At 37.1% G+C, this 11,637-nt stretch overlaps 1 protein-coding gene across 4 annotated transcripts; it reads right to left on the bottom strand.

Annotated features, from left to right (window-relative positions):
- Nucleotides 1–312: 312 nt before the first annotated feature.
- Nucleotides 313–10,088, bottom strand: LOC127935496 (uncharacterized). 4 transcript variants are annotated; one of them, XM_052533412.1, is made up of 14 exons: nucleotides 9,900–10,088; nucleotides 9,680–9,751; nucleotides 9,494–9,562; nucleotides 7,541–7,565; nucleotides 4,145–4,231; nucleotides 3,681–3,829; nucleotides 3,478–3,594; nucleotides 3,327–3,369; nucleotides 2,534–3,230; nucleotides 2,351–2,414; nucleotides 1,986–2,063; nucleotides 1,793–1,894; nucleotides 1,101–1,707; nucleotides 313–939 (listed from the first exon to the last, which is right to left on the bottom strand). In XM_052533412.1, exons 2-14 carry the CDS (start codon nucleotides 9,740–9,742, stop codon nucleotides 722–724), a joined length of 2,319 nt encoding a protein of 772 aa, XP_052389372.1. In that variant the 5' UTR covers nucleotides 9,743–9,751; nucleotides 9,900–10,088; the 3' UTR covers nucleotides 313–721. The 4 variants fall into 4 exon arrangements, with proteins under 4 accessions (XP_052389372.1, XP_052389374.1, XP_052389373.1 ...); XM_052533414.1 differs by having other exon boundaries at nucleotides 2,534–3,227; XM_052533413.1 differs by having other exon boundaries at nucleotides 9,904–10,088.
- Nucleotides 10,089–11,637: the final 1,549 nt, after the last annotated feature.

The raw sequence follows: 11,637 nt of genomic DNA, 5'->3' as shown, positions 1-11,637 counted from the left end.
ACAGTAATTAAATGTGTAACGTATGCGTTTACAACATAAAATACATGTCAAATGTTACATTCATTAAAAACAATACTCTTGTCCCAAGAACAAAATTAAGTTACAAATATTTTATATTATAGCTGAATCCAGTTCTGTGCATTACAATATTGGGCTTTTGGGAAAAGAAAAGGGGACTTGGCACTAGAAGTTTAAAAAAAAAAAAAAAAAAAAAAAAACAACAACCTGAGATTCGTGTTTCACATGCCCTACATCAGAACCAATGTCACTTTATTAAATAAAAGTAATTATTGCAAAAAAATTACAATCAAATTTGGGTTGAACTGTTTATTTTGTCAATCTTATAAACCATTTGAACAAAACCCATTACAATTTCTTAGTACACAAACCAAACAAAAAAGACAATAGCAAGCAGGGTACAAATCTTGACAAAATGAGGAAGCAGTGACTATTTAGGTATTAATTGAAAACAGAATGAATGTATGTGTGTTTGTGTGAGCCCTACAATGACTGCCTATCCATTCAGAGTATTTCTGTGCCTGTGGCCAGAGATGCTGGGATAACCTCCAGCCCTCTGTGAGGATAAGTGGTATGGGCGGATGAAAACAGTATTACATTTATTAAAAGTTTTTATATAAATTTACATAAAGGTGATCAATCAATGTAGACTATGGTTAAGCTATAACCATCTTATATTATGAACGGACTCATCAGCCTAACTTCATCTACGAGCCACGAGGTCCAGAAGCGTTGATGCAATCTTGTCAAGACTGGACGCTTCTTGAGGTGGCGAGGATGATGGCTGGAACGGGTCGTAGGGGTCGTTGCCTGGCTCATGGTCATTCTGATGAGACCTCTGCTGTTCTCTCCCAGCATACATCCTGGCTTCTTCTTGTAAAGAAGTTGATTGGAAGTGAACGGGAGGCTTGCCAAAGCTCTCTGAAAACAAGATAATTATATGGAATCAATCAGTAGTTTACAAAAACTGGTACAAATTCTTCAAAGCACTGTAAACACAAATAATAAAACCTTGTCATTAGCTCCTCATGAAAACAAATTTAACCTTCAGATTTTTTTGAAAAAAAAAGGTCTATGATTACCTTGAAAACCTCTCTCAACATCTGCTGGGCCCCAGTTTTCAAAACGCTCTAATGAACGTGCTTTCTGATGCTCCCAATTTCTTTCAGGATTCAAATTTCGAAAGCCTCTGTAATCACCTTCATAATATCTTGTCTCCTGAGTGCTCCTTGGAGCGTCTGCTCTTGAATATTCTTCGAAATGTTGTTCCTGTTGTCTAGGATCTTCATCATAATGTCTCCTCTCTTGAAGATCTTGTGTGGTCTCTTGTAGCATCATTTTTGGAAATCCTCTGGGATCATTGGCATACGGCCGTGCTTCTTGAAGGCCACTGGGATAACAGTCAAATCGTTTTGACTCCTTGTAATCATCTTCATGACGTCTGGTCTCTCTAAGACCTCTGGAGTCATCCCTAATTTGTCGGACCTCTTGAAACATTCTAGGGTCATCTCCATATTGTCTGGATTCTTGGAAACTTCTGGGATCGTCTTCATATCGTCTAGCATCTTGGAAACCTCGCTTTTCTAAATGCATGCCATCCGGATCATCCCTTGGGTCTTTATATGCATCTCTGCGCTGGTCTGTCTGCTTTACTCCTCTGTGATCACTGACAGGTTGTGAAGTATGGCCCTTTAGATGAACGACGATAAATAGTTTACAGTTATTTCGACTGAATTAGATGAGAATCATTCTTGGCATATAACACGGTGCTTACCACAGCACTTCTGGATTTGCTTTCTTGGAACTCTTTCAAAACCGTGCACAGCTTTTCTTTAAGAAATCTGGCATCATCCATATTATCAATCTTGATGTCACCCTGTAATTTAAACAGAATATGTTCAAATGACAACTCCACTTTATCAGGTAGTCTTTTTTTTTTGTTTGTTTGTCAAATATTCTGCACTCACAAGTATGTCCAGAACGTTTTCATGTTTTGGATTAAGATGGGATGTACTTCCAGAATCCACAAATTGTTTATTTAAAGACTGTAAAGAAAAAAAACAATTAGTATTCCAATAAACACTGTGGGTTAGTTCATGATCAAGCCACAGTCTTCATCTGTATGTTCAAGTATATATGGCACAATGTACCACATCACTGTGTCTTGAATGCGAACAATGATGAAGCCAATTGTAGTTTGATTAATGGGAATACAGTCCATGCTAGAAATGAAGACCAGCTACAATCACATTATCTGCTTATGTAAAGGTGAGAATTAGAGAATCCCTACTGTATTTCTACTAAAATGGAATTGAGAGTAAACAAGGGTTACCGAAGGATTTGCTCTAAATGGCGCTCCTCTTGGTTTCTCTTTGGGGAAGGATTTATTTGAATGTCTGAAATAAGAATTTCAGTAAGTAAATAAAAAATCCCAGACTAGTATAAATTTGATCCATCAAATTTCATAACACTGAGCAACCAATTTTCTGAATGTGACATGAAACTATCAAATTACCTTGTATGTGCGAGTGCCACTTCCTCTGCGGTTGCATCAGAGAATCTGCTCTTCTTTTTCTTTTTAGCTGGAGTCGCTTCTTGCGAATATGCTCTTGGATCTCTGGGTTGAAACATAGCGCGGTAACCTTGTACCTCATTAGCTTTGTCCCAAGTCCTACTGTGCATTTCTCTGACAGTCCCTCTTTTCTCCTCATTAGAGCTTCTTCCATGCATTGACATGGGATTCATGGCAGGATTTCTCTCTTCATAATCTACATTCCGCCTACCTTGCATTTGCTCTTTCTGATATTCAGATGCTTCAGGGCGGATTCGGAGGTCTTTGTCATTAAATCGGTTTATTTTTCCTCCAGAGAACAGTCCTCCACCGAGAATTTCTCCTTCATAGTCTTCACGAAGTCTCCGTCTACCCTGGTCATCATAGGGCCTAATATGCATTTCTCTTTCAGGATAATCATCACCTTGTGAGAGTCCTCTTCGAATGTCAGCATCTTCGTAAGGTTTTTGATGTCGGTTTTCTTCTGTATAGAATTGTTGGGGGATTCCATGACTTGGATTAGGTCTATTGTACTGGTCATACTTATCGCTAGTATAATAGGGTCTTTCATGTAGGTCTTCATCGAAGTATGTCTGTTTTTGAACCTGTTCAGGGAAAGGGTCTTGTCCATAGGGATCACTGGCCCTAAATTCACTTCCTGCTAGTAACAAAGGGTACAAAAATATGTAAATTTCACACAAATTAAATTCTGTACTATAAAAGAAATCAGCTGCTGATTCAATAGCCAAATATTCACCTTGGAAAACATTTCTTAATTTCTCTTGTGGTCTTCTGAGTGCCTAGAATGAAGTTACAGCTGAAGTGAATTAATATTTCTATGTGTTCTGTACAAAACTCTTCAAAATAATCAATTTTTACAAGCAACAAATCCCCTTCGATTATATTACCACTGGCTTTCCCCATCCCTCCTGCTTTTCAACTACTGCAGCTTTGGCTCTGGCAACAAGGCCCGGTTGTTTCTGATTGTTGTCTTGCCATGTCACCAAGTCAGGTCTTTTCAGCTCCTGCCAAGACAGACCTAATGTAATCAATTTATTTCACTCTGAACAGTAATAGGGTAAACGTTTAACGAGGAACAAAGCCAACATACCAGGTATTTTTGTCTGTGTTTGCGTCCAATGATATGGGCCACCATGCTATAAAGGTCCATCTCCACAACACACATTCGGCACTTGTACTTTAACACAGTTTTGCCATCGTCAGCAACATGATCAGGAACCTGTATCAAGGAGTTAAGACCTGAAAAAAGAAATAAGGAAAATATATTTTGTAAATATCTATTTTTTTTTTGTGTAAATTTCAAATGTTATTTTGGACCCCATTGCCTTTCTTTGTATGGAAAAAAACAGTTGAAAAATATTAACAAAATCTCAAACTCTTCTTTCATGTTCCGCAGAAGAAAGAATATCATACAGGTTTGGAATGAGATGAGGTGAGTAAATGATGACTAACTTTTTATTTATGGGTTACCCATTCCTTTAAGACCACTTTACTCAATTATTTTAAATGGTATGGTAAGTTTAATAGTTTTGGTCCTGATTGAAGTTATCTTACCAATAATGGGCTCCTCAAGATTCAGGTATTCCAAATATTCTCTGATGTCTCTCCATTCTGGCAGTGGAGGTTGTCTTGGAATCGCTCCTGTAAGGACAGAATATACTCATAAAACATTATCATTTCAGCAATTTATAAATATTCAAAAATATATTCTTAATATCTGAAAGATCCTGTTTCTTCTACTGCAGCAGAATCTGCACAAAATGTCTGATAACATACCCACCCTGCTGCAAAAAGTGCATGGTCATGCATTGTTTCTACCTTTTTTAAATAGGTCAGATCACAGTAAGTTTTTTTTTTTTTTTTTTGTACGAGTGAACCACGGGGCATTATCGGTTGAGAAAAATGCCCTCAAATTAGCTGATGAAGACTCCTCTCAGTGTTAAAACTAAATTGCTTTCCATTTGAATTCTTGAATCCAATGGAAAGCAAAGCAAATGTCCACCTGAGGCTTTTTGGCAGGTCCAACAGTTCTTGTGTCATCATTTGTACTGGAATATAACGGCCATTGCCACCATATCTCTGCTGAAAGACATCACGTTTCCTTCAAAATCCAGGGAGTCCATCTAATTCTCAGCCATCATGAAAGACTCAACTTGATGAAAGACAAGACAATCTGGTCTCGAATTATGGAATAGCGCTGAAACAAGTTCATCCAATTTACTTAAGGATCCATATGGGCCTCTCAGATCTCTAGAAACTGAAAAGCTTTGAGAAAATCCAACAGCATCAAAAGAAGTAGAAGTAGCTTCATAGCAAAGCTATCTTTTATAATGCAAGAAACCGGTTTTGCCCAGGTTATGAGTTGGCAAACCGATTGTACTAGTAGTCACACATCATCACTGTAGCAAAAACAGCATCCCCAGGACTGTGATCAGTCCAGAAGATGCTACAGAAATTCATACTTATCCACCTGTGATACTGTCCATACACATAATGTGTATGGCACTCTTACTTGTGCTTGTGTTATTCTCAATGCCTGCTTTTGTAAAGGGGATGTTATGAAATGGCAAAAGAAAAATCTGCTGAGCACATTACAAGCACTGTGTTATTTCCAGCATTTATAATGTTTTGAAGGAACACATTTACAAGTTAATCACCTCACACCAAACACGGGGAAACAATAAATTCACTGGAGGGCACAAACAATGAATTGAACCATAAGGACCTTAAATTGACAATATTACAGATCTTTAAGGATTTATATATCCACATGAACACTGCCGTTTATTTAGACATGTCTTTGTAGTTTTCAAATCAAAAACATGATTTAAATACCCATCCCCTCACAAAGACATTGCAACATCAAAATACTCATCGTTAGAGAAGAAAAGGCTGGACAATAAAGTTGTCCAATCGCCAGATGAGTTTCAATACTTCCCCATAACAACCTGTCACCTACATTAAATGATCGCAGCGGTCAAATCAGATTCCAATAGACAAAATCACGTTTTTCTCATTCAGGAAGCAGTTTCAATCTGATCCATGGCACAATAGGAAAGAAAAAGTTGCATTTACCATTCATGCCAACCTTCCACACAAAGCTGAAAGGTCACCCAAAACCCCCCTAAAATCCTGGAACAGATTCACTTATTCTTTGAATTTATTTCCGTTTCTTAAAGGTCCCCTTCTTCGTGATTCCATGTTTTAAACTTTAGTTAGTGTGTAACGTTGTTGTTAGAGTATAAATAATATCTGTAGTTCCTGTAGTAATGACGTCACTAAAAGTTTTTTTTGACTAACCACCGCCCACATGAATTCACAAACAGGGGGCATGGCCTTGTTGCGTTCCGACGGAAAAGAAGGAAGAGCTGTTTGTTTTTGTCGCCATGTCTTTGAAACGCTGTTATTTTCATCTCTGAGTCCAATCACCTTTGTTTGGGCTTCCCAGGAACACTGTACTTTGAGATTAATGGTTACAATTTATGTTTAACTCGGTTCCCGAGTTAAATATGCACATGTACAACTATGTGCAGCTCATTTTGCTGAGGACAACTTTCTCAATCTCAATCAGTTTAATGCCGGATTTGCACAAAGATTATTCTTGAAAGATGGAGCAGTTCCCTCTTTGTCTGGACCACAACTGGTAAGTGTATTTTATTATTTAAGTTGGTGCGTTTTACAGTTTCTGTAACTTATTACACAAAGGGCAACGCTGTTTAACTTTGTTAACTAGATGTTAGGGCTGTGCAAAAAAACTAATGCGGTTTTCATGCGCATCTCATCAGTAAAAACGCTCCTGCTGTGACTATAAATACATCTCCAGCACGTGCGTTCTAGCCCAATCACGTTACCAGGAGGGCAGCCTGCTCTCAGCTGCTGTCGAATCACAGCACAGGAACCGCTGGCCCAATCAGAACTCGTTACGTATTTCTGAAGGAGAGGCTTCATAGACCAAAGAAGTCATCAGCCCGTTTTTGTGACAGTGAAAACAGCAGTATACAGATAGGTGAATTGTGTGGAAAATACTGTGTTTTTTTACACGCGAAACATGAACACGTTATATTGCACATTGTAAACACAATCAAAGCTTCAAAAAAGCGCATAAAACGGGACCTTTAAATATTCCATGGTTTCACTGCACCACTTAATAGATAAAGTCCAGGCCCATATAATTCCGGAAGGATTTGGTTTCTTCTTTGTCTTCTATTTCTTGACAGGCTGCCAAAAAAAACCTGTAGCTTCTAAGTCGCAGGGAAGTTGTGGCCTAGTGGTTAAAGAGTTTGACTCCTTACCCTAGGGTTGTGGGTTTGAGTCTCGGGCCGGCAATACCACGACTTATGTGGCCTTGAGCAAGGCATCGAACCTCCAACTGCTCCCTGGGAGCTGAAGCATAAATGGCTGCCCACTGCTCTGTGTGTGTCTGTACGGTGTGTGTGTGCACTTTGGATGGGTTAAATGCAAAGCACAAATTCTGAGTATGGGTCACCATACTTGGCTGTATGTCAAGTCTTCATATCTCTTTGGGGACAAAAATCAATTCTTGTGATGATTCCTATCATCTGTGGTGAATCCTTTGAGTTTTGTAGCTGTAATGTCCATACATTTTGATGGCAGAAGGACATCCTTCTCTAAGGAAACCCTTCTGAACCAATGAGATGACACCTGACATTTTTAATACTTACAAACTCCTTCAGATTTCTGTTGCTTTTCTTGATATGATACAGACACATGCTTTTAAATAATTAGATTTTAGGACATTTCGTATAGTCTTGTTAGATTGATGATAACGGTCTAAACAAAATATGATCTGACTTTTTACTAAACACTATAAGGACTAACAACAGGAACCCTATAAACTCAATTTTAGAATAAATCCAACAGAATCATGGGCCGTGAGATGCCTAGACATTAGAAGTAATTCTGGACAAAGGTGTGACGTTTACTACTTACCTTGTGAAACTAGGGTGTCCTCTTTCTTTGAAGTGATTAACAGTGGAGGAAAAACAGGCACAGGTGATTATACATTTTACTTATGTGCACTTCATGGGAGTGCATACTTGTATTACTGAAATAAAGTAAACAGAGGTTAATAACACACAGGCAACAAAGAGTGTTGTCACGGTAGATGGTCCAAACCCCAATCGGGGGATGCCTTCTTTATTCACTGAGCTTTTGATTAAGGCACTTAACCCCAGAAGCACTGGGACACATATTGTGTATCATTCTGGATAAAAAGTTCAACCTTGAAGAACCAAAAAGAAGCATTGTGTATGGGAAAATGAATCCAAAATTTCCCAGAAAAAACTACAAGGTTGGGTTTCACTTGTTCATGAGAGGAATTAAGATGAATAATGAAGAATTTCACAAAAGTAACATTTCATGGAACTGTAAAAGCCCAAAAGATCTGAATGAGAATGTTCTGAGTCCAGTTAGAACATACTTACTACAAGTCATTCAAATAACACAAACAAGATTCCGTATCCTGTGTTATTTTATAAAACAACTACATTTCTAAGGGATATAAAAGAAATACATTTGGATTATTTACTCTCCAGCCCTTTGTAGCCAGTAGCTATAAAGGCACATCAGTATCACAGAGGATACTTAAAGAAATAATGTGGTGAGAGCTGTATGGTCAGAATTCCCATTTGACCAAACATAAGTCAGACTACTTCCCATGCAGAAATCTGAAATCAAGCTGAACATATAGTTATGCTCGAGGAGCGTCACTCGGAGAATCTTCCAAAGATTCAATGTCATGAATCTCACAAAGTTTGGAAAATGAGAGCAACAAGGAGCAGCTGAGAAACTTTAAAAGAAAACCGGTTCCCTCCAACTCCCGGAAACATGGTGGCCAGCCAGTTAAGAATAGAACTGGCAGATTTGGACAATTCTTGCCATTTTAGTATGCAGCATCCAACAGCACATCATCTTGTTGCACCACCAACAGCCATAATGGCTATAGGCTGTCAAAAAACTGCCCATTTTAGTGCAGATGTAAACTATTTGGAGTAGTGTGAGGATGCCCTCAGACTAAAACAAAAACATTGCAATATGTAACAGTGCTCTTGAATCTTCTCAAATAAGCAGAATTGTACAAGAAAACACACGTTGTTTCAAGCATCTCCATCTGTTCAGGAGACTGAAGATCCATGTGATCGAAACCTATAAACCTATAAAATTGTGGATTTGGTCCTTAAAATGAAATCTAATTGGACTGGTATCTCAATGTCTTATACTAAAGACTAAGAAAAGTCATCGAACAGCCCAAAACACTCCAGTGTCCACTGTGCTTTAAAAGCAAAATTAGTTGCTTTTGTGACTAATAAAGCAATGCAGACATGACCTGTATACAAGGCAATAACCTGTGTATACATTGTCTAAGACATGCAAAGGAAATGAGCAGGCAAAATGTTGTTCACTGGTTGATCTCTATTACTTAGAAGTCCTAAAGTTGAATTAAGCAGAAAAGTGAGTAAAATGAAACAATTACAATCTATGAAAGTATTACAATCTAAAACCACCTAAAATCTATTAATAGTACTTTAGAAACACAGAACTACTAAACTGTATATATGTACCAATAGTCAAAAAATTTATTTAGAACAATTAAATATGTTTAATGCTGTTGAAAGGCTTTTATGCTCACCAAGGCTTCACTAATTTGATCAAATATACAATAAAAAGTTATCTTGTGGAATATTATAACAATAAAAAATAACAGTTTCTGTTTAATATATTTAAAAATGTAATTTATTCCTGTGATGGCAAAGGTACATTTTCAGCAGCCTTTAATGTCACGTTATTCTTCAGAAATCATTCTTATATACCGATTTGGTGTTGAGTTATTACCAATCATTATCGGTACTCCTTCAGTCACAACACTGGATTTTCTCTCCTTACCTTCATGTGTTGTAATGTGGTCACGTGTATTTTGTACTGGGTTTCGCCCCGTATTCGTTTATCGCAGATCTAAGGAAAAACACTCATCAATATAAGTGCCATAGAGTTATGGCAATGCATTTACATGAGGCTTTAATAAAACAACATAAATATCTGTTTTTGTAAACTCGGCTCAGACAGATTTACCCTGCAGTCAATGAAGCCGTAGGCCTTCTCATCGTCGTCGTACACTGTCAATAAATCAGCCATCTCGCCAAACTAAATAAGACACAGAGTTGTTTTATTGAGTGCTATACGCACAGTATGTTCTTTGTCAGTTAAATGCAAAAAAATGTAACATTAGTACAGAAAACATTAATCAAGAAGACTGATTTCACTCAGCATTTAGTAAAAACATGCGACACACCTACTGTAAAGCCTCGCCCAAGAGAATCAACGAAATATTAGCGATATGAGCTATTGTGCACCAACATTCAATTTTTTTTTGAAAAGACAAAAAACGCGTACTAAAAGGTAAAAATGGTTAAATTATTTTTCCCCCGTTTAGGCCACTTCCTTAGTCCTCGACTTCTTCTGTGGTCAAATACTTCTTCTTCATTGGATTTTTACGGCAGTTGGCATCCATAGTGTACCATTACTGCCATCTGTTGCTTCATTCTAGCTTACTCAATTTTTATTTAAGCTCGTCTTTCCAGTCCAGTTCTCCTTTGAAAATTAAACAAATATCTCCGTCCTTGGTCATTATTTCCATATGTTACTATATTTTTAACATTATATTCTAATACACATATTTCCCGTAGCTGATTCTTAAACTCTTGCCTTTCTAGTATATATTTCTTACATGATATAAAGATGTGATTAATTGTTTCCTCCTCCTGACATTCATCACATAATCCTATTGGGTGTTTTCCTATAATATGAAGAGTTTTGTTTAACTTGCAAGGTCCAATCCTCAGTGCAGTCTCAGTCTTGTTCTTTCCTATTCCCCCTTTTCTAATTCATGGCTATCCTATTTTGTATCATGTACAGATGTCTCCCTTTGATTTCATTATCCCACTGCTGCTGCCATTATCCCATTATCTTTTTACACACTAAACTCTTCCTTTCTGTTTTTGATAATTTAATTTTGACATCAATATTTCCTTTTTTTGTTGCTTCTTTTGTCAGTCTGTCTACTCTCTCATTTCCCTGTGTCCCCACATGTGCTGTTTCCCATAAATATGTAATGTTTTTCCCATGCCTACTTATTTTTGAGTTTGTAAATTAAATCTCATAAAGTAATTCCTGATGGTTGCTAGTCACACCAGACTTTATACTCATGAGGGCAGAAACAGAATCACTACATATAACAATGTTGTCCCATCTGGATTGTTCAGTCCATTCTAATGCTAGTAATATTGCATACAACTCGACTGTATACACACTTTGACAGATGTTCTTTTGTTTACTCCCACATTATGACTAGGTATATATACACAGCAGATCCTGTTGCCTCTGATTGTAAATTCTTTGATCCATCTGTAAAAATCTGAATACCATCTTTGTACATATTGTCCATATATCTATAATATTCACTGACTATATCTGTACTCCTACTGCAGCCTTTTATTATGTCCACCTTTGTATTTTCCATTGTCCAGATTGGCTTGTTAGTCCACACCACAGCATTCTTTTTCATATACATCCATTTATTTTGCTATTATTTTGCTATTATCTCCTGTCCAACCAAAACTTTCCTTTTTTTCTCCTCTCCTTCTCCCAACAATTCTGTAGTACCTTTTTTGTTGGATGATTGTCCCCATGCCATATTTAAATGAATCCAATAGTTGGCTACCAGTTGTTTCCTTCGTAGCCATAGAGGCATTTCACCTGCTTCAACCTGAAGTGAACACACTGGGGAAGTTCTGATTGCCCCTAAACATATTCTTAAAGCTTGTGTCTGCACAACATCCAATTCATTTAACACAGATTTTGCTGACCCATACACAGTACAACCATAATCTAATTTAGACCTTATTTGTGATATATATATATATATATATATATATATATATATATATATATATATATATATATATATATATATATATATATATATATATATATATATATATATATATTCTATATTTCAGAGCTGAAAAACT

This window comes from Carassius gibelio, chromosome A19, assembly GCF_023724105.1.
Source record: "Carassius gibelio isolate Cgi1373 ecotype wild population from Czech Republic chromosome A19, carGib1.2-hapl.c, whole genome shotgun sequence".
Classification (NCBI taxonomy): domain Eukaryota; kingdom Metazoa; phylum Chordata; class Actinopteri; order Cypriniformes; family Cyprinidae; genus Carassius; species Carassius gibelio.
Note: the sequence above shows the minus strand (reverse complement) of the source record. Positions and strands in the feature narration are given on the sequence as shown.

Excerpts from the sequence above, each read along its gene's own strand:
- LOC127935496 (XM_052533412.1), bottom strand. The coding sequence starts at position 9,742 with ATGGCTGATTTATTGACAGTGTACGACGACGATGAGAAGGCCTACGGC. Across the intron at positions 1,708-1,792 it reads GCAAATCCAGAAGTGCTGTG|GGCCATACTTCACAACCTGT; the intron begins GTAAGCACCGTG and ends GTTCATCTAAAG. Across the intron at positions 940-1,100 it reads TGTTGAGAGAGGTTTTCAAG|AGAGCTTTGGCAAGCCTCCC; the intron begins GTAATCATAGAC and ends TCTTGTTTTCAG.